The sequence below is a fragment of the Nannizzia gypsea genome, genomic scaffold (assembly GCF_000150975.2).
Source record: "Nannizzia gypsea CBS 118893 supercont1.1 genomic scaffold, whole genome shotgun sequence".
Lineage (NCBI taxonomy): Eukaryota > Fungi > Ascomycota > Eurotiomycetes > Onygenales > Arthrodermataceae > Nannizzia > Nannizzia gypsea.
The window spans coordinates 3316227-3336591 of record NW_003345201.1 but is presented as its reverse complement, the minus strand read 5'-3'; the positions used below and the strand labels follow the sequence as shown (position 1 = coordinate 3336591).

At 47.5% G+C, this 20365-nt stretch overlaps 9 protein-coding genes across 9 annotated transcripts in view; 5 read left to right on the top strand and 4 right to left on the bottom strand.

Moving 5' to 3' along the window:
* MGYG_01224 (septation protein imp2) overlaps positions 1 to 1414 on the top strand; it is a gene marked incomplete at both ends in the record, with an annotated part of 3803 nt that extends 2389 nt beyond the window's left edge. Inside the window, 2 exons of the mRNA XM_003177092.1 lie at positions 108 to 1181; positions 1245 to 1414. Coding sequence (XP_003177140.1) covers positions 108 to 1181; positions 1245 to 1414 — 1244 coding nt within the window. The remainder of the gene's footprint in view (positions 1 to 107; positions 1182 to 1244) is intronic.
* Positions 1415 to 2254: 840 nt separating this feature from the next.
* MGYG_01223 (hypothetical protein) lies at positions 2255 to 3015 on the bottom strand (the record flags this gene model as incomplete). Its single annotated transcript, XM_003177091.1, has 4 exons — positions 2255 to 2325; positions 2381 to 2483; positions 2553 to 2595; positions 2666 to 3015. 4 exons carry the CDS (start codon positions 3013 to 3015, stop codon positions 2255 to 2257), a joined length of 567 nt encoding a protein of 188 aa, XP_003177139.1.
* A 262-nt stretch (positions 3016 to 3277) lies between these two features.
* Positions 3278 to 4159, bottom strand: MGYG_01222 (hypothetical protein; the record flags this gene model as incomplete). The annotated part of the gene is made up of 3 exons (XM_003177090.1): positions 3278 to 3301; positions 3399 to 3857; positions 3914 to 4159. 3 exons carry the CDS (start codon positions 4157 to 4159, stop codon positions 3278 to 3280), a joined length of 729 nt encoding a protein of 242 aa, XP_003177138.1.
* Positions 4160 to 4672: 513 nt separating this feature from the next.
* On the top strand, positions 4673 to 6181 carry MGYG_01221 (hypothetical protein; the record flags this gene model as incomplete). Its single annotated transcript, XM_003177089.1, has 2 exons — positions 4673 to 5529; positions 5590 to 6181. 2 exons carry the CDS (start codon positions 4673 to 4675, stop codon positions 6179 to 6181), a joined length of 1449 nt encoding a protein of 482 aa, XP_003177137.1.
* Positions 6182 to 7043: 862 nt separating this feature from the next.
* MGYG_01220 (DNA replication licensing factor mcm10) lies at positions 7044 to 9356 on the bottom strand (the record flags this gene model as incomplete). The annotated part of the gene is made up of 1 exon (XM_003177088.1): positions 7044 to 9356. One exon carries the CDS (start codon positions 9354 to 9356, stop codon positions 7044 to 7046), a length of 2313 nt encoding a protein of 770 aa, XP_003177136.1.
* Positions 9357 to 10135: 779 nt separating this feature from the next.
* On the top strand, positions 10136 to 11431 carry MGYG_01219 (hypothetical protein; the record flags this gene model as incomplete). Its single annotated transcript, XM_003177087.1, has 1 exon — positions 10136 to 11431. One exon carries the CDS (start codon positions 10136 to 10138, stop codon positions 11429 to 11431), a length of 1296 nt encoding a protein of 431 aa, XP_003177135.1.
* A 517-nt stretch (positions 11432 to 11948) lies between these two features.
* MGYG_01218 (galactokinase) lies at positions 11949 to 13531 on the bottom strand (the record flags this gene model as incomplete). The annotated part of the gene is made up of 2 exons (XM_003177086.1): positions 11949 to 12834; positions 12891 to 13531. 2 exons carry the CDS (start codon positions 13529 to 13531, stop codon positions 11949 to 11951), a joined length of 1527 nt encoding a protein of 508 aa, XP_003177134.1.
* Positions 13532 to 14721: 1190 nt separating this feature from the next.
* Positions 14722 to 17079, top strand: MGYG_01217 (acetolactate synthase catalytic subunit; the record flags this gene model as incomplete). Its single annotated transcript, XM_003177085.1, has 5 exons — positions 14722 to 14921; positions 14980 to 15078; positions 15145 to 15212; positions 15281 to 16966; positions 17030 to 17079. 5 exons carry the CDS (start codon positions 14722 to 14724, stop codon positions 17077 to 17079), a joined length of 2103 nt encoding a protein of 700 aa, XP_003177133.1.
* A 1727-nt stretch (positions 17080 to 18806) lies between these two features.
* Positions 18807 to 20345, top strand: MGYG_01216 (RING finger domain-containing protein; the record flags this gene model as incomplete). The annotated part of the gene is made up of 1 exon (XM_003177084.1): positions 18807 to 20345. One exon carries the CDS (start codon positions 18807 to 18809, stop codon positions 20343 to 20345), a length of 1539 nt encoding a protein of 512 aa, XP_003177132.1.
* Positions 20346 to 20365: the final 20 nt, after the last annotated feature.

The window sequence follows — 20365 nt, the reverse complement described above, 5'->3', positions numbered from 1 at the left end:
GCTCAGGCTCAGGCTCCTGCTGCGCTTCAGCTTCGGCCTTGCTTCCGCCCCTGCTTCGGCCCTGCTCTACCCAGCATCAAATAGGCCCTCTACTTCTCACCGTGAAGGACCTCCTCCATCTTACAAGGACACGCCTGTGAAGCGCCTAGATGCCCCATCGCCTGCTTTTACAGCTGCACAAATGCACAAAACCACCCGCAAATATGTGGGTCAGACTCAAAGTCTATTTAGCAAACCAGTTCGTACTAGAGAAAGAGCCAATACTGTTGATCAGGTCATCCCGAGAGCTACATCCCCTATTCCTAAGCGGTCACCAAGCCCCCAGCCACCACAGAATACTACTACTCGTCCAGGTTCTCAACTCGGCAATGCCTCTCAGCAAAGAGCCCCGGCTTATAAATCTGAGAGTGTGAATAGCAGGTATAGGCACTCGCACTCACAATCTGCCACCCCTACCAAGATTGTCCGAGAGCCCTCTCGTTCTCCACAATATTCTCGTCAAGCATCTCCAAACGATGTGCGGCCAGAAGTACGTAACGAGTCTAGAACAGAGACTAGAAACACCATACGTACTGAAGTTCGCAATGAACCACCACGAAATGAAGTAAGACAAGAGACACGAGTCGAGCCACCAAGGAACGAGGTTAGGCATGAGGCGCGAGCTGAGCCGCTACGACAAGAAGTCAGGCAAGAGGCACGAACTGAGCCCCCGAGGCAGGATGTTAGGCAGGAAGTACGAAGCGAACCACCACGAAATGAGGTGAGGCCCGATACACGCAGTGAAGTCCGGAATGATCCACCACCAAATAATATCAGACGGTCAGCCTCTCCTCAGCCCCAGTTCAGAAGACCAGAACGGCCAGCAAGTGCAAGCGGCATGGAGCTCCAACTCTCGACCAATGACGCGAGCTCGCATATGGGAGGTCATAATGACGGCTATTCCGCCTACCAGGGTGGGTACCAGAGTGGGTACCAAGGAGGCTACCAAGGAGGCTACCAGGGAGGCTACCAGGGCGGGAATGGCTATGGCCATCATCAGCAACAACGTCCTCACTCCATGTACTATGGCGCTACTCCTGATTACAATCATAGCGCCCAGGATCAGCATTCAGGAAGCAGAAGTGTGATAATGGCAGAAGCTCCAACAATTAGCCGTGACGGCAGACCAATTCTGCATTTTGGTGAGTCTCACTTCATATTTACCTCGTCGATAATGAGCCCTTCATGTCTAACTCTACATCTAGCTCGTGCAATGTATTCCTATACTGCAGCCATCCCCGAAGAACTTGGATTTGCTAAAGGAGATATTCTTGCTGTTCTAAGGCACCAAGACGATGGGTGGTGGGAGGCTGAGATCACCAACCAGCCAACCCGTCCAGGCCTAGTGCCTAGCAATTACCTTCAACCTTGCTAATCCCCTCATTCCACCTTTCCAATTCCAAATCGCTCGTTTACAGCTTTTTAGTCATTGAGCCTTTCGATTTACTATACCCATTTGTTATCGGGATTGATTGCACAATCTTGGTACGCTTATTTTCGGTCAATATGAGGACAATAATGCCGGTTCTCATTTTCTTCTTCCAATATCCCTGATTCTCCCCCTTTTTTACTCACTTATCTGCCCTATGTGCTTGATTGTGTCTTGTAACGATGCATTTCCAATCATAATTTCTACACTTGTGTTCGCCTCCCGCAAATACACTCCTTTCCAGCCCGCTGGATATCTCTCAAGTTGATGACCATTTGAACTTGCTTCAGCCACAAACCTCCTCAATACCTCTTTATAACATTTCCATTTGTTGCTACGCAAGTCATTCTCGTCAGCAAGGCTAATCTGTATCTCTTTATTTCCCCTGTGAGCGAGTTGAATTGTTTATTTCCCTTTGTTTTTATGACTTCAATTTGTTAGTTATGACTTCGTGGATAATACAGCCCATGTTTCTATGATTACCTTCAGAATATTTCCTGGGAGTGATAAATGTAAATTATGTATATTCTTCTATGATATATACAAATAAAGAGCTAATTAGTGCAAACTTCGTAGGCATCGAAGAGAGTACAAATGTACATGCTAGATAGAGAAGACGAGACAAAGGTATCCAAAGATGCATATAGGGTAGCAAGAAAATGATGGAGAAGCATATTAACAGACAAAATGTAAAAATTAGTGAGCAACAGGCATTAGAGTAAATGTGAATAACCACCAGGCCCTAGATCAAAATAATATAGCAGGCCCGTCTTATAAGAGGCATCATCACTCATCATCAACAAAAGAGTTAGCCAACGGCCCAAAGATAGGAACTTGATAGTGTTCCAGGGAATCAACTAGTTATATTGATGTCAGTATTATATTAGTTGTGAATTCAAGATATCCACTTACCGTCGCGGTAGGCATGCATGCTCAGAAACCCAATGAGGCCAAGGTTGAATAGAAACAATAACCAGGATATAATACTTGACCAAGCAAAGAGCATATGAATAACCTAGTCTTCGTTAGAAACGAGAACGAAAGAAATACAAGTACCAATATATAAAAAGAAAGGTATCCGTACAAACATGAAGGTGAAAAGCAAACTAGATTGCCAGGCGTGGAATCTATTTCAGCACTAGTTAGCACATACATATGTTCTGGCTAACATCAAGATAGAGGAGATAAAATCCATACCGTACATAATCACTCTTATGCTCTACCAAAAGTAAAAACACGCCTCCTGCAGGTGGTAGCAAGAGATATGCAAGCATAGCTTCATAATCCATGCGCAACGGGAGACTGGTCTCGAACGCGCCCAGGCTCATACGTCCTCCCTCGACATCTCTTCCAAAGCCGGATCCAAACCCCTGCGCATTACTTTGTGTGTTTCTTTCTAGGTTCGACGAGTTCCTTGGGTGGTTTTGGCTTAGCGGTGATGGTGTGTGACGGGGAGAAGCGGTATGTATGCGGTTGGCATTTGCGAGGGGAGGGGAGAGCGCGCGCTCGATGTCGGGGGACTGGTCCTGGTAGGGCGCAAAGTTCATGGTCGCTAGGGCAGGTCAAGATACAGTCTAGGTGGTGCTCATGGGGAGAAGCGTTGGTAGTTTTATGTATACAGCTATGATTGTTGCTGCCTTTCTATGCGGTCAACTGATGATGTAACTTAGTTTTTTGGTGTTTCTATGCCGAAGAGCTTAAGACGCGGGTGGGCTTGGCGAGATGTCACTATGCTATAGGCAAGGATAGCTTCTCTCAAAGGATTTAACAGTGCGTATATTTAATGAGACTAACTGTGTTTTTTACTCTTCATGGTATAATGGTAGCTCGTTCCTATAATGATGAATCATTTCTAGCATTTTTTGGGGGTATCAAATCTGTCGGTCTATTTACATCCGCCGAGGCAGCGGCTTCCTCACGGCCCCCTTACCTTCCCCCGGCCTCCTGCTATCCCTGAGCTTCTACCAGACTCAACACCAGCTCTTCTGGCAGTGGGTATTCCCCTGGAAGTAGTCGTCGGTACTCGTGTAGATGGCTGCCCCGGTTGTGTTCTAGATATACTTTGAGTGCGACTCACTCCTGTCCGTGTCGTCGACGGCCTCACAATGCCGCGTCTCGCCCTGGTGGTTGATGATGCCTGTGCAGCCCTCTTCCGCTGCTCTTCCTCAGCTTTGCGTTCCTGTGCTAGTTTACGCTCTTGCAACTCTAGTTCTCTTCGTTCTGCCTCCTGTTGTCGCTCACGGGCCTCGGTCTCTATATCGGCCATGTCTTGAGTAGCACCCTGCCACGACGGGTCTAAGACAAGCCTTCTGTTATGCTCTGTCTGGGAAAGGATGCGAGTCCACGTATCAAGTAGGGTAGAGGCGGAAGAAACCGTCCGGGCAACGCTCTGGACAGACCCATGTCAGCAAACTGGCTCTTCTAGTTCATATAGAAAATCCGTACCTCCATGTTACCCTTTGCGCGTTCCAGGCTTTCAACAACGCCTTCTATCACGACATTGATATCTCGTACCGACTTCAGCTCTGCTCGTAGAGCTGCTTCTCTATCGTCCCCTTCCTGTGCCTCTTCACTGGTATATTGATAGCTCTCCTTTGCCCGTCCCGAACCTTGTTCCGCCCGAGCATTCCACCTATCCTCTTCCTTCTCCTGTAGCCGCAGCCGGTCCATCTCTTCAATAGGCGTCGCCATCTCTCGTAGCTCGTCTTCCGTATCCCTTTTCTACTGTCTCTCGTCTGTCCCTCTTCGGCTGCTTGTCTTCTATCTTTAAATGCCAAAAGTGGGAGCGGAATCACGCTAAACCCTTTTTAATCTTTGTTGTTAGTGGGCCGTGCGCGTCCCTGTTTTCTTTTTCCTTTTTTGGTTTTGTGTGGCTGGAAAGACTAAAACGGCAATTTTCAACATCATCCATCGCCAACCACCAGATTTCCTGCTTCTTCACTAACGTGTACGGACACAGCAGAAGGCAAAGTGAACAGGCAAATAGGCAGTGAGAGTCACATATCACAGTGAGAATAGTGTGAAAGGGACCGTGGCGAGTACTTGAGCATCGAAAGCGCGCTTTACCGCCAGTTTCCTCCCCGGAACCAGCCATCTTCCCAGCCCCATGAGGACGTGATAGTCGAGGACAGCGATAAGATCCCCGTACATACAACAAACACCCTATTTTGTCCTGGTAACCAGGTAACCAGCAACCACGCAACGATGACTACCACTCCGCCGCCGTCATCCGCCATTCGGCCTCCTCCCACTCCTCGCTATGGCTCTCGGTACGATAACTACGAGCCATATTCCCCTCGCCGCTCCAAACGCATTGCGGACCAGCAACACCTATTTAATGACTCTGCTGCTGCTCCAGACGCGAGCACCGCGGACCTTATCAAAGAGCACACCTTAAGACGCGACCAGGAGCTACACCAGCTTGGCGTTAGTGGCAGAGCTACTTACTCTCCACCACACTCACAACCTGGCTCTCCTAAGCGAAGAAGTGAAAGACAGGACATGAACTCCCCTTCTCTTTCACCACAACCAAAGAGCAGAATCAGATCTGAGCCTGTTTCCTTTTCACTTTCTCTTCCTTCCTCTTCTTCTACTTCACACAGCAGCACAATGGAGGCCAATATCAACAGCAGCTTAGCTGCCAACGGAATGTTGCCTACGCCAGCGAAGACTCCTCGAAAGAAGCAGATCGAAGACTTTGGTTCTACAGCTCGCACTCTGTTTTCAAGCAGCTCCAAATCCAACGAAGACTCAGCAGCCATGATGCCGAAGCGCTCCAGAAGCAAAAAATACTCAGGCTTCTCACTTGAGAGCTTTGAGGCTGACCCTCAGCAAGCTAGCCAACAGCCTATATCTATCTTCACCGACTCTCGAGATCGAATTCCACAAGTGAACAATAACCCGGACAATCCTTTCCGCAGCAAGCCCGCTGATGGTGAACCATCCTCTTCCAAGGTCTCGGCAGACGCTGGTAGACGCAGAAAACTCGATGAGAGCAGCCGCAAACGGGATAAGAAGGTAGACAAGGCTATACATCGAGATGACGGATTACTTTATGTTTTGTAAGTGCACCCAGACTTCTCTTCAACTACGTATGATTGATTGCTCATTATTCTCTTTAGCCGAGGAAAGAAAGTGTTCCGCAAGTTCAAGCCAGAGGTAGAGGAGGAAGAAGGTGACGACGATGACTTGGGTCTTTTGGCCTCTCGCAGCGAACTCACAACTGAGTCTATACCCCGCATCCGCCCTCTAACCCGCTCTTCCATCAAACCTCGTGTCCTGTTTCCTGAGGCTACAGCTACTCCTGCTGTTCGTGAGGAGAAAAAAGAACCAAGCACCCCTTCAACCATCTTTGAAGAAGAGGAGGAGCAAACTGAAGAGCCGGCTGAAGAGTCAGCTGAAACTGTCGACCAACCAGCCATTGGTCATGCAGAAGTTGAATCAGATAATCCCATCACTCCTCAAGGGCAAATCACCCAATTAGATACCCCTTCATCTCCGCTTGCTTCTGGACGCTCTCTCCGCTCCCATGCCCTCAAGACAGGCTCTGAACCTGAAGCCGAACATCGTGATCCGGAGACTCCAACTGCAAAACGCTTTAGTCCTTTTGACAGATGGCGCAGAGGCAAATCTCACTCCACGCCCACCAAGACCAAGAAGAGAGGCATCGATGGCAACTCCAACCCCGCTTCAAAGAAGTCTCGCAGCCACTAAAACCGCCTGCCATCGTCTTTCGATAAGCCGCCCCGGAGTTAATTTTCCTTCTCTATTCATACTCTCTTTTTTCATTTCCCGTCGCTTTTATTCCCCCTCCCCTTTACTCGGTATTTTCTTGTTTCTTCACTTTCCTCAACGACTGCATGCTCATGATCTTTCCTTTTTCCAAACCTCAGCCTTGGCTTTCTTTCATTCTACTCTCTTATTTATGGTCTTTTGTAATCATTCATCCCTATTCAAATTCCCCCATTCTCCTTTCACCCTTTCCTTTCTAGCTACCAGCTGTCATTATGACCTGATATTGGCTCCAGTCTTTTATTTCATATGTTCTTTTTGCCATTGGTTTGTTTACAAGATACCATAAAAATTGCCTATCAATGGACGGAGTGGCGGAGAACGTGGCTCTAAGTGGTCTCAGGATGTGGTTATTTTGTTACTGCTTTTTTTGAATTTGTATTGTTTTGTAGCTTATTCCCGTGTGCAAGCTAAATTGTTGCCGTCTTTGTGTACAGGCATATGGATGGGGGTCACCGCAAATGTGCGCGTTTAGATAGAATAGTGTGAGATTAGTACCAATACCAGTTACGTTAAAGTCACTATAGCTAATATGCGTATTTATCTAGACACTAATAATTTGTATAAAGCTATCAATACCTAGTGCTTTGTGATTACTCTGTACCCTCGTACTTAGTTCCTGAGTGTTCTACTATTTAGAGGAGGTAATCACCTAGGTTTTCATGAAGCATGGCAAGATTACAAAGTTAGGATAATAAAAACAAGTTATCATTGAATCTGCCTCCAAACAAAGATAAACGCCTAGTAAGGTATAGGAAATGGCGTAAAACCCCTCGTGTCTAAACTATACAATGTCCAAGTCATCATTATAATCCGTTGCATCCCGTGTGGCCCGTCCAAGGCTATCTCTACCAGCCTCTCTGATGCCATTAGCAGTAATAAACCTCGTCTTCTTCACTGTTGTCTGCGCATTACCGTCCTTGCCGCGTTTAAGTTTGATGCCCTTTGCGTTTTTTTGGAGGTTGTCGAGGCCAAGGAAAGGATCGTTTCCAAAACTGCTATCACTTCCGCTCTTATTGTTGGTAGGGTTTGAGTTAGCGGTCACAGTAGTCGAAGAGCCTTTACCTTCGGCTTCGTTAATGTCCTTGTGTTGGGCCCGAAGGTATTCAGCTCCAACCCCCTTGAATTCTCCCAGTGACCTAGCTATGGTACGCTCTCTTTCCTGGTCTGCAAGACGTTTCCGTAGTCGTTCTGCTTTTGTATTTCCTCCTCGGTCGAAAGATCCAGCATCTATAAATGGGTCATCTGCATCTAGTAGACTGGATGTAGTGCCATTTCTGCCTGGAAATTGGCTTTGTCTGTTTCCGCCAGTTGAAGTTGCAGCTGGAGCAACGTAGTATCTGGTACCTGTTGCCCGGTCATAGCTTCCTCCATTATCCGTATTACTCCGCATGCGGTTCCCCTGAAAGCCGTTTTGTTCTCGTTTTGCGCCGCGGAATCCGGTAAATCGAGATCCGAATCTGGTCGAAATTCCAGGCCCGCTATTAACTTCCATCCTGCCGGACGTGGTTTTGCGAAGCTGTGCTTCTATATGAAAATCACAATATTCCGTCTTGCGAGAGTCAATCCAGGACTCGCACACTTTGCCGTCTCTTTTAACCGCCTTGCAAAATCCTATATCCTGGGCAGTCCCAATCTCCAGAATTGTATCCTCCGATGAATGTAATGTCAAGCTGAATGCATTTGTATCCAGTTTATGGCGCGGGGGTGGCATTATTGCTGGATTTAAAACAGCGATTAAGGTCCCAGGAGCAAGTCTATAGTAACGGGGAAAGGCCGTAGAAAATAGAAAGAGGTCAATGGTCCATTTCAGATCCGTCAAGGTTAGAACCATGTATTTGTTTGCATTATGCCCATCTTCAGACTCATCGTCATTCTTTTCCCCTCCGATTTTCTTCTCTTTATGTTCTTTGGGTGCCGACTTGGATCCCACAATACCAAACACAACAAAGTCTCCCTCTATCTCAGGAGATTCAAAGTCTGGCCCCTTTACTGTTCGTAGGAGGTCCGGTATGCGCATGGTTGTTTTAGAATCGAGTGTGCGTTTAAGGAATGAATGGGGTAAAATGCGCGTAGATAGATGTAAAGAGGAGAAGGGCTCGAACTTTGTTGGGTCCGCTGGCTTGACTTCAGCTCCCGTGGAGGACGATGATTCACTTCGGGCTATGTAGGTCGCCCTAGTCTCTGAATTACTTCGGCCAAGCCCCGGCAATTGACCGCGGTCTCTTTTGGACGGTGACGTAGGCGGTATATTTTCCGTAGAAGATGGTTGTGCGGCACGTACGGGAGAGGTAAACCGTTCATGTTTTGTAGGAACGGCTCCAAAATTAAAGGTTGATTCCTTTACTGCCGCATGGAACCGCTCCAGTTCGTTCTTGTCAACACCAAAACCGGCGGTTCTCTTCCGTTGTAATGCCCATGACTTATCTCTTCGCTCCTTATCATTGGCCCTACTCTCCAGCATCCGGTCGCTGAAGCTTTTGAAATTATCAAGGCGATTAGTGGTATCAGGTGGTAGTAGCTGCGTCTCACGGCTACTACCTCTGGTAAAGAGATTTCCAGCGCGGTTACCGGTTGTTTGCTTGTTTTCATAAGCATTTTGACCCAATGTTTTGGGACGTCTCAAGGAGACATCCGGTGCCTTGCGCCCCTTGTCAATGCCCAGGATAACCCTTTGTGGAGATACCGGAGGTGCTAGTGGAGGCGGCCTCTTTATTGGAGAAAGAGGAACTTGTATATTCTCTTGGAATGGCATATCGGTAGCCTTCCTCTTCCGTTCTCCCAGTAACCGGTTTCCATGATAGCCTTGGCCGTCGGGCCTCGGGCTTATAATCCCCGAGGGGCCTTCGAATGATTCTGTCTCCGAGTCAGCCTGTTTGAGCCGTGCCTTGCTCTGCTGCAATTTTTTCAGCTTCAGTCGAGCCTCTATAGCAGCAAGCTTGAGCTGTAATGTCTCTTCGTCGTCTTCGTCGTCTTCATCTTCCATATTCTCGTCCAGTATTCGTCTTGCCTTAGCAGATGATATACCATAGTCAGTACCGGCCCGTCTTTTATTCTGGATCTCCTCGAACTTCTTGCGACCGTTTGGAGAGGACATCAGCGCAGCATGAGGGGACTTCGGGGGCCAAGGAATATCACCCACTATCACAATCTTAGTAACTCTTTCTTGTAATTCTCGAATGGAAGAAGACGAACTCACTCTTTAACTAGGTAACCCCGAATAATATTGCTTAATAGTCGCAAATCGAATGCCTCGCATCTAGAATGTTGTGTGGAAGTGGGTTGGCTGTAATTGAGTAGCAGAGGAAAGGGCGTCCATGAAACAACTTCCACTGCTTATTTAACAGCAAGAAATGGCCCATGGCAAGGACAAACACGCAGCTGACAGTCCCGTAATCGACCTGATGATCCAAATAGCCAGCCACTTCAGATAAAAAACCAGGATAAAATATTGATTCTGTGGCCGGGGAAAAGTTTCCAGGATACAATCACGTGTGCGGCATACCCCAGTCGCTTTATTATGCGACGTCGCCAAAAGTCGCAGTCCAAATTTCATACACCCATTGAAGACTACTGCATAAACACAAGAGTCGAGTGTCTTCAGACCTTAAACCCCAGGTGGTAACTGATCCGTATAAAGCTGACGGAAATTAAAGGAAAAGATGAACCGTGTATAATTTGCTTTTTACTCTCGCGTCAATTTCGTGATCGCCAAGCGCCTCTTTTTAAGTTAATTAAGCTCGTGTGGGTCTGGCATGTTTTTTTGGCCCCGTAAGGGGGGAAAAGAACTTCAAGGTGTCTGTCTTTGGCCAGTTCACGACTGGCGATGAAGCGGCGGACCAAGCTGAGCGGATCTGGCCTGCGAACCACAAAAATATGAAGACGAGAGCGGGCTCGACGAAGCCATTGGTTTCTGCTGATGGCGAGACGACGGCCAAGCCAGCTGCTGCTGAGCCTCCGAAGTTTTACAAGACACTGATCCTCCCATCCGCAGCCTCCGAAGACGCGCGATTCATCCAGCTTCAGGATCCCCGGACGAGCAAACTGACCAGGTATTATTTTTGCCCGAAGCTGGGTGTGTTTGAGTTTACCTCGATTTCACCTCCATCCACCACACCACGAAGCTTCATGTTCATCAATTCAAGGGAGAAAGACACAGAGGAGAATGACACAGGACCAGAGGGACAGCCGGCGAGAGAAAATGGGTTTATTTCAAAGGCAGGTCAACTTCACGTTGCAACGCCTGTCGACATTATGTTTTTTATTTTACCGATAATTGTGCCTTCTGGTCACAACTCAGGACGTGCCCTATTCCAACCGCTAGACGATATAATAGATGCCAACGAGGATATTTCTCTTCACCTGCGGAAGGTTCTATATACCACGGAATTCAGGGAAACTATTGAAAAGAGGATGGCGTCAGTGTGTGACACAATTGACGGTGATGGCATAATGTTCAGGTTCAGTGAGAAGAAGCTTATGGAGGAGCTGCTCCTGAAGGCTGAGAGGATGGTTAAGAACGGGCTTCCTGCTAGTCTCGAAGCTAAATTTGTGCGTCAGGCACTAGAGCCCCCCATGATCGGTGCCAGCAAATTAACAAGTGCGCAATCAAACGACGAAACGAATGACAACGAGAAAGATGCCCAGCCCATTCAAAGTACAAGCGATTCTCAGACCTCTTTAGAGATGACCACTACACAGACTTCACAATCTACCGCCATTACCGAGCCGACAGATTCTCAAGAGGAGACGCCTCTGCCAAAATCAAATTATAGCCCCGAAATAGCTCATCTTATGCGCCTTCGAACCGCTTTCTCCTTTATACAAACCTCCTACCTCCAACCTGATCTGTCAGCAAAAATTTCTGAAATACTAAGCTCCTCATCATCTCCAACAGACTTCACAGCTCTAGATGAGTACCTACACAACCTTGCCAAACTACGTGTAGAAGCCCAAGCGTCAAGGTCCATGTATGACATGTCGAGAAGGAAACGGGGTTATGAAGACGATGAAACGGCTGAAGAGAAAGCAGAGAAGAGGAGAAAGGCACAAGAAGATGAAAAGAAGAAGAAGGCGAGTGTGTCTCGGGGCGTAAGGGATCTGAAGAAGGTTAATACTTCAGGCATGCAAAAGCTGTCTTCCTTCTTTGCCAAAGCGCCAGCAAAAAAATGAGTTGCTGCATTTCGCCTCTATAATATGTATACGCCTATCTTGTTAACAAGAAGGAAGAACAGAGGCAATCGGTTCGTTTGCTTGAATTACATAAGAACCGACTTCCGTCTGAGGAAGACCGTGAAGAGGATATTACGGTCGCCGTTAGCAGACGGCTGTATCTGTATTCCCTGGTTGGCAACCCTAGAATGGAATACTGTGTTACGAGAGACTAGAGGATATGGTCTCTTAAGGAAAAAAATTCCTGAACTACTCAATTCCCGGGAATAAGCTAGCAATTCTTCAAAGATGCAGGTTCCCGAGGTCCGCAGCCATGAATTAGAGAAATTGGAGGAAGTCTCACTAGAGTAAGAGACGCGGGCCACCATTAACACGACTATTGTGATTAGATTATATATTACATGGGATTTGATATAATACCATTCTCACTGAGCGTCAGATAATGCAGTACCGGTAATCCTGTGAGATGTTAGCATACTCTAACGGGGCGAAAAAACGGAAGAAGCAAAGGGGAGACTTACAAAAATGACCCATTAGACGGCTTGCTAATGACCATTGCCTGCTTGAGTTTTTCTTTGTCCATATCTGGCCATCGCTTCAGATAATATTCCTCCTTCAATGCCTTGGTAACATTCCCGACCTTTTCCTGAGGGACCAGGTGTACCGTACAGCCACCCCAACCCGCACCTGTCAGACGGCTACCTAGCGAGCCCGCCCGTCGTGCAATTTCGCATAGTTCATCGACCTCGGGGCAACTGCAGTCATAAACATCTCGACAAGACGCCTGAGATTCATTAAGTAGCTGCCCGAGATACTCTAAATTATGTTGATCGAGCGTATGGGAACGAGCAAGGCATGATCGAAAATCGAGCACGCGACGGGCTTCCTTAAAGCAGTGCAGGGCTCGTTGGCGGAGATAAAATCTTTCCGTTTGCACAGGGAACGAGGAGAGGAACTGTTCCTCGACCTGTAAAACCGTGAGCTGCAGGAGTTCCGCGATTTCGGAGCGCGTGTACCCTTGTTCTTGCTTGAAGGTCTCCTCTACAAGGAGAATGAGAGAGTCAAGCTGGTATTCAAATGGGTCATCGTGACGGCCATCTTGACGCATCAGCTCTTGATGTAAATTTCTAAGGCTATAGCCTAATGAGCTGCTGTCCTTTTGAAGGGTGATGTTATGTTTCTTTGCGAGAATTACAGCCGCAAGGGTGCACTCTGCCACTCGAAGGTTATAGTGACGAGGAGCGGTCTCAGCCTTGTTGGACGTTACAAAGCTCTGGGCTACCATGAAAGTGATATCAGTAGACGCCTTGGGGATGGCCACATGTTGCACCTTGAACCTTGGGAAGAAGGTGACATAGAGAAGATATCCCCGTTGCGAGAAGATCGAAGCAGCTTGGTCCATCCTGTCATACTGTTAGCCATTGCCACAAGGTAGTCAGGGGAATATAGACACACAGACCCTCCTGAGTACACTCCTACGGCACGCTCGGAAACAATTGAAATATCCAAAAGCTCCTGTTTGGAGATGTTATGGCCATTTGCCTTGACGACAGCTAAAGCACTCGCACAGACAAAGGCAGCACTGCTCGATATACCACCACCGGGAGGTACATTACCATCGACCAAAGTCTTGATATTTGCCGGAACAAAGGCCGAGTCCTTCTCTTGTAGATACTTAACAGCTACTCGGAGGCCAGCTTTAAAGTAATTAATCCAATCTGATCTGGATGCATCGATTTCCACTTCTCGATCCGACGAGACAGTAAACTCGCCAGCTGCAAACCTGGGGTCCGTATTGTCCACTTTAACTGTTGCCTCTGGGCCAGATGCGGGCACACTCTTCACAGCAACAAGAACATCTACGCTCAAAGCGGTAGGGAGCACATCGTAAAGCGAATAGTCGATATGCTCTCCTATAATGTTCACTCTTCCAGGACTTCGGGCGACAAACCCAGGCGCTTCACCATAGAGACTTTTGAACTGTTTAATCAAGTTGTTCCACCTGGCTTGTTGTTCGGGTTCTAGAGACTGCTGGGTGTCCGCATCCGCTACATACACATCCCTCAGGGACTGTGTTTCTGGCACGAGTTTTGCATCCATAGTGGGGTTGTGTGTTGTGATTTTGGTAATGACGTCGATTTAAGTAGTTAAGTAAGTAGCCGATCTCTCGGGTGTCGGATAGCCTAAACTTTGTTTTAACAAAGCCTGTTCTTTGTTGACATCGAGAAAGTATTGAGTATAAATCCAGTCGCATTTGATAGACGGATAAACCGATTTGAATGTCCATGCACATTATTTAATCTATGTCGTCATGCTTGTAATATTTCCCCACGTTAATTTTGTCTGTTAAACATTCAAGGGTGTCCAGCAAAAAAGCAAATAAACTCGGCCGATTCCAAGCGCTACCTCTCGAGCTTGGACGGAATATATAAATGAATGATCATCCCCCACAGTGCGATTCACTACAAGAGAGGCCCAAAAATGGGAAGACAGTTATATACTCCGTATATACTGCCAAGGAGAGACATCATATCTCTGTCTTTTGGGCCATCTCAACGACGGTTGTGCCGCAAGAATCTCAAGAATGGACAGCATGCCTTCAACCCCGAGCAGCTCATGGGCATCTACAGAGTACTTGGAGTGAACATGCTCGCCTACTAACCTCTCTTATCTTTCCTTCCAGCTTATGGCCGGCTATTCAAGACCAAGACCGTCTTTCTTCCTCCCTACCCAGGCCAGAATGATGAAACCGTGAAGCCGTGAAGCCGTGAAACATGTCCGCTCTCTCCGGACCTTTTCCTGGCCCGAGCTCTCCTTCCCTTTTTTCTAAAAGGCTTACCTCATCTCTTACTCAGCCAATGTCATGTGACCATCACATGCCATGTACCACGTGACCTTGCGATGGCGATATCGTGCTTTTCACGTGATTTTACTAGCTGACCAATCGTATGGCGCGAAACCTCCGATGACCGGCCTTCTACTGGCCGAGGTCGCCCCGCTCTCTCCTTAGCTTCGAAAAAAGGAAAAGCAAGAAAAAAAGGTGAGTGAGTGACTGTGCGAACGCAGAGCAGAGCAAGGGAGAGGCCGAACTAGAGGGTGATTGCGGAAAGAGTCATAGCCTGCCCGCCCCCTGTGCATTTGTTTTTACTTGCCCTCTATTAAAGACGACAGACGCTTCTTTCTCTTCCCCAGTTTGACCTCAATTCGATTCACTGCTACTCACTGCACCCTACTCCATATACTCAAACCCCCGGCGTTCTACCCTCACAGCCGTCATTAACACTCCCGCGATGATGCTGTCTGCCAGCAGGTCGTCAAGGAGTGCGCTGCGCACTGCCAATTGCCTCTCACACGCATCACAGGCCAGCAGGAGGCAGTTCTCGGCCACTGCTGTAGCCACTGCTCTCTCACCGCACCGAAGGCCGTCACAGAAGACCGCCTCTCTAGATACAGCAAAGCGCGGACAGAGCACCGCTACTGCTTCTTCACCGTATGACTGCTACACTTGGGTCCTCTGAGATGTCGTTGAAACTGACGGATTGAGACAGACAAGCAAGACCGGTTCCCAGCCCGGCATTCAATCAGGATGCTGACAGAAACGATATTTCACCTCTTCATAGGAGGCATGCTCCGGCCCTGGATGACTCGTATGTTCAGTGAAATACGTGCTCAACATGTTTATTGAGTCATCTAACATATGGAAAATCTCATAGATTTGTCGGACTGAGCGGTGGTCAGATATTTCACGAAATGATGCTGCGTCTAGGTGTCAAGCATATATGTGAGTCAGAAATCGTCAACTTGAGAATTAATAGGAACAATCACCTTCTAACTTTTATTCTATCACAGTTGGATATCCTGGTGGTGCTATTTTGCCCGTTTTCGATGCCATCTACAACTCAAATCACTTCGACTTTGTCCTTCCACGACACGAACAAGGTGCCGGCCACATGGCCGAGGGATACGCCCGAGCCACAGGAAAACCCGGTGTAGTCCTTGTCACTTCCGGTCCCGGAGCCACCAATGTTATTACCCCCATGCAGGACGCCCTCTCGGATGGTACTCCAATGGTTGTCTTCTGCGGACAGGTCCCCACCACTTCCATCGGTACGGATGCTTTCCAGGAAGCAGACGTTATCGGTATCTCGAGAGCTTGCACAAAGTGGAACGTCATGGTAAAGAATGTCGGTGAGCTTCCTAGGCGCATCAAGGAAGCATTTGAGATTGCTACCAGTGGGCGACCAGGACCGGTCTTAGTTGATCTACCCAAGGATGTCACAGGTGGTATCCTTCGAAAGGCTATCCCAATGGCTTCAAGCATACCAGCACACCCCAGTGCTGCTTCTATTGCAGCCCGTGAACTTAGCCGGCAACAGCTAGAAGCTTCCATAGAACGTGTAGCTAAGCTGATAAATGTGTCAAAAAAGCCAGTCCTTTATGTTGGTCAGGGTCTCAGTGCCCGTCCAGAGGGACCTGTTTTGTTGAAGGAGCTGGCTGATAAGGCTAATATCCCTGTCACCACAACCCTGCAAGGATTGGGCGGATTCGATGAGCTAGATCCAAAATCCCTGCACATGCTCGGAATGCACGGCTCCGCATATGCGAACATGGCCATGCAAGAAGCTGATCTGATCATCGCCATGGGTGCTCGCTTCGACGATCGTGTCACCGGAAACATCGCTAAGTTTGCTCCACAGGCCAAGGCTGCTGCTCTCGAAGGTCGTGGTGGTATCGTACATTTCGAGGTGATGCCCAAGAACATCAACAAAGTCGTTGAAGCCACCGAGGCTGTCGAAGGCGACTGTGCTGATAACCTTGCCATTCTTCTCCCTCACATTAACCCAGTTGCTGAACGACCAGAGTGGTTCGCACAGATCAATGACTGGAAAGCTCGCTTCCCGCTCTCTGCCTATGAGCGCCAGACGCCCGACAGCCTCATCAAACCACAGGCTGTGATTGAAAAGCTCAGTGAGATGACTGCTCACCGAAAGGATAAGACCGTCATCACCACTGGTGTTGGTCAGCATCAAATGTGGGCTGCTCAGCACTTCCGCTGGCGCCATCCGCGCTCAATGATCACCTCTGGTGGGTTGGGAACTATGGGCTACGGCCTGCCATCTGCCATTGGCGCCAAGGTTGCCCGACCCGATGCCCTTGTCATCGACATTGACGGTGACGCCTCCTTCAACATGACTCTCACCGAACTCTCGACTGCTGCCCAGTTCAACATCGGTGTCAAAGTCATCGTGCTCAACAACGAAGAACAGGGCATGGTCACACAATGGCAGAGTTTGTTCTATGAAGACAGATTCGCCCATACACATCAGCAGAATCCGGATTTCGTCAAGGTTTCAGAAGCCATGGGCGTCCAGGCTCGAAGATGCGTGACTCCTGATCAGGTAGAATCTAGCCTGCAATGGCTGATAAATAGTGAAGGCCCTGCACTGTTGGAAATCATGACCGATAAGAAGGTGCCTGTCCTACCAATGGTTCCTGCTGGAAAGGCGCTGCACGAGTTCTTGGTATATGATGAAGGTATGATTGATACATAAAATAAAGCCCACGCAAGATACGAAACTAACTTCTTTCTCAATATAGCGAAAGAAAAAGAACGAAGAGCCATAATGAAGAAGCGATCTGGACATTAATCATCCTATGTCCCCCTCTCTGCTTGTTGCGGTCTTTATCATTCTTTTCTTTCTTGATAGCGCCCTGGGTTCTAAGCTGCCCCATTCGCTTTTTATCTACTTCTTCATATACTCTTTAACTCCCCGCGGTCTTACGTTGCGGGTCACCCGTGTCCATATTGCATATTTCCTATGTTCCCTGCGTTTGATTTTGGTACCCAAGGTGTTTTTCTTCTATCAATGTGCTATTTCAGCTTCAGCTTCTTTTGCCTCTTTCGGGTCGGTCTGGCGAACAAAAAAATTTTCTTAGCAAAATGCACATCTTCCTTGATTTGAATTACTTGAGCTGTGAGATAAACTTGCATACCGACGCCCTACATGGGGTAAATCACTATATGGACGTTTTATATTTCTCAGATGTTTTGTGATACCTTTACCGTCGTTACGTAGTAGGTGCTGACCGTCATGTACAGCTCTTAGCGGGAAACCGGCTCTAATATCTGAAGCATTTTGTTAGGTGGTACGAACAAATCACCGAGTTGAGGCTGAAATTTAGCTTTAGGATAAAATAAACGTTAGTTTGTTAGCAAGCCTGGTTATTTATAGCTATTCTAGCCTAAACCTTGTTGACTAGCTAACCAGCAAGTGAACCCCCTACTGAGAACACAAGACTTACTTTCTATATTTGGGATATTATATGTAGTTACCATATCTAGAAATTTTTAATAGCCACTTAGAGGCGCGCGATACAGCATTAATGGGATGATTTTATACACAAGCCACAGCCTGCATTGGTTGTTGAAACTTTGGTTAGCTACCCCCGATTTAGAGCGAAAACCGACTGGCTCTAAATTCGATAAAAATTACAACAGTTGGTTTAGCCATCCAATTTAGATCATCCACTTACGAGACTCGAGTTAAGGAAGGATTAACCATCAAACAATTGTACTTGGGGAAGGGGAGCACCATTCCTCTTATATCACATGTGGGGTACAGTATTTGGTACAGAACATGGGTTGATCCTCGAACAAACAACGGAAGTTAAGCTGCTGTTTATCTCGCAAGTTACTAGAAGCACCACTAAATATTACACGCATCATTGTGAAATTCACCATAAGAGTATTGCATGCCTGTGGCTGACGTTCCGTGTATCAAAGGTCATAAAAACCAAGTACAAAAGGTGGTTGGTATCAGTGCAGTGCCGAAAATAACAACTGCTCTTCCCTCTCTGTAGAAATCCTTTTTTTGTTTCCAAAATTACGAGCAGATCTAAAGCTTCAGGGGGAAAAAATAATGTATTCCCATAAGGGTAAGTTTGGTAAGATAGAGTTTAAAGGCACCAGGGGTATTCATGTGTTTATGGTCAGAAGAGTGATTCAAATTCGGAACCATTTTAATCTAGAGTGGTGGTTATGCAAGAAATTAGAAGTAGATTCTTTAGTTGAAACATATTTCTCGCTTCCATACACTCTGCATGAATACATTTCTTTTTTTTTTGTGACGTCGTAGGCTAGGCCGAAAGTACAGTCACGTGATTATGTTTCCAGCCGCGGCAAGAGCCTTCGCTTCGTAGGAAATCAACATCGATCTGCTTTATCTTTCTTGTTCAACATGCATCACTCCGTTGTTTCTGAACGATGACCACCTCCCTGCGAGACATTTTCCGATTATCAACACTCGATTAGTTTTATATCTTGAAGAATTCTCGGTAATAGCCAACGTCGAACCGGGTTGCATCTACCGCACCTATGGAGTCGCTTTCACCACCCCCCATAACACCGAGCAGCCCACCAGAGTCGAGCCACGACTTTTCTACTATAGAGCACGGCTCGCAGGAGGAGGATATTGATCAGGGGCCTAGTCGTGATGAACATCCCGTTGAGAACGAAACCGAAGAACCCGTCATACCGGTTTGCCACGGCGCACGAATAGTCGATTCTGACAGTGACGATGTTGCACCTAATATACCAGTACCTGAAGGAATGACACACATACTGTCTGAAAGAGAGTTGGAAGCGATCAGCATAAATAATGAACTGTCTACGTCGAATATGTTTCCCACCGGACTCGCGACATCGGCGAATGAAAATGATCTTCGGAAATGCTGGATATGTTATACCGACGAATCAGAGGATTCCCCCCTAAATACAGAATGGCGGTCTCCCTGCCCATGCGCATTAAGTGCGCATGAGGCATGCTTACTAGACTGGCTCGCGGACATGGAGAATACGGAAGGCCCTAATGTGCACCAGGAGGGGGCCATGATGCTCTGCCCTCAGTGCAAATCAGAGATTCACATGTCACGGCCACATAACCTGATCCTTGACCTCGCGCGTAAATGTGAGGGAACGCTTAACCGCCTAGTACTTCCGGGAGTAGCATTTACGCTGGTAGGAACAGTTTGGGCTGGATGCTGTGCGCATGGTGTATACTCGATGTACCTTATTTTCGGCAGGGAGACTACAATACGGTTACTTGAAGAAGCGGCACAAGGGCCTTTTGGCATTCGTCTAAACCTCGGTCTTCCATTGATACCGATATCATTGATGTTCTCAAGAACTCAATATGCCGATAGCCTGCTACCCGTGATTCCTGTTCTGTTTTTCGCTGCCCACCATCCATATCACCAGGAAATGGATCTTCAGTTGTGGCCGCCAAGTGCATCTATGACATTTGCGGCATTACCATACATTAAAAGTCTTTATAACTTACTATATAAGAGACTATTTGGTGACTTGGAAAAGAAGTGGATCTCGACAGTGCGGACTCGAATAAACGCAGACGAGGATAATGTGCGCGGGCCAAGGCGCCATCGTAATGCCCAAAATGGTCAAGCAGAGGGTGAGGTAATTATGGAGATCGAACTACAAATGGGCATTGGGGCTAACGACGGACAAAATGGCGAAGAAGAGGAGGATACTGACGACAATGGCCATCAAGTTAATCAAGTCATGGCAAGACGTCAAGGTGACGTGCTCCGTGAAACCACCAATCTTGCAGACATCATACTCGGAGCCTTGGTTTTCCCAGCTATCTCTGCTGGCATGGGTGGACTACTGAAGCTAGCTCTACCGAAAGCATGGACAACCCCTCCTCTTCTATACGAGAGAGGTAGGCCATGGTTTCTCCAAACAAGATGGGGAAGAAGTGTTATTGGTGGCTGTGCATTCATCCTCCTCAAGGATGCCTTTTTGCTTTACTGCCGGTACAAGCGTGCCCGTTTACACACTCAACGAGTAATATTGAATTACGACAAGAAGACAAAAAAGCCAGTCTTCCCACGATAGGGCATAGGCACATACATGTA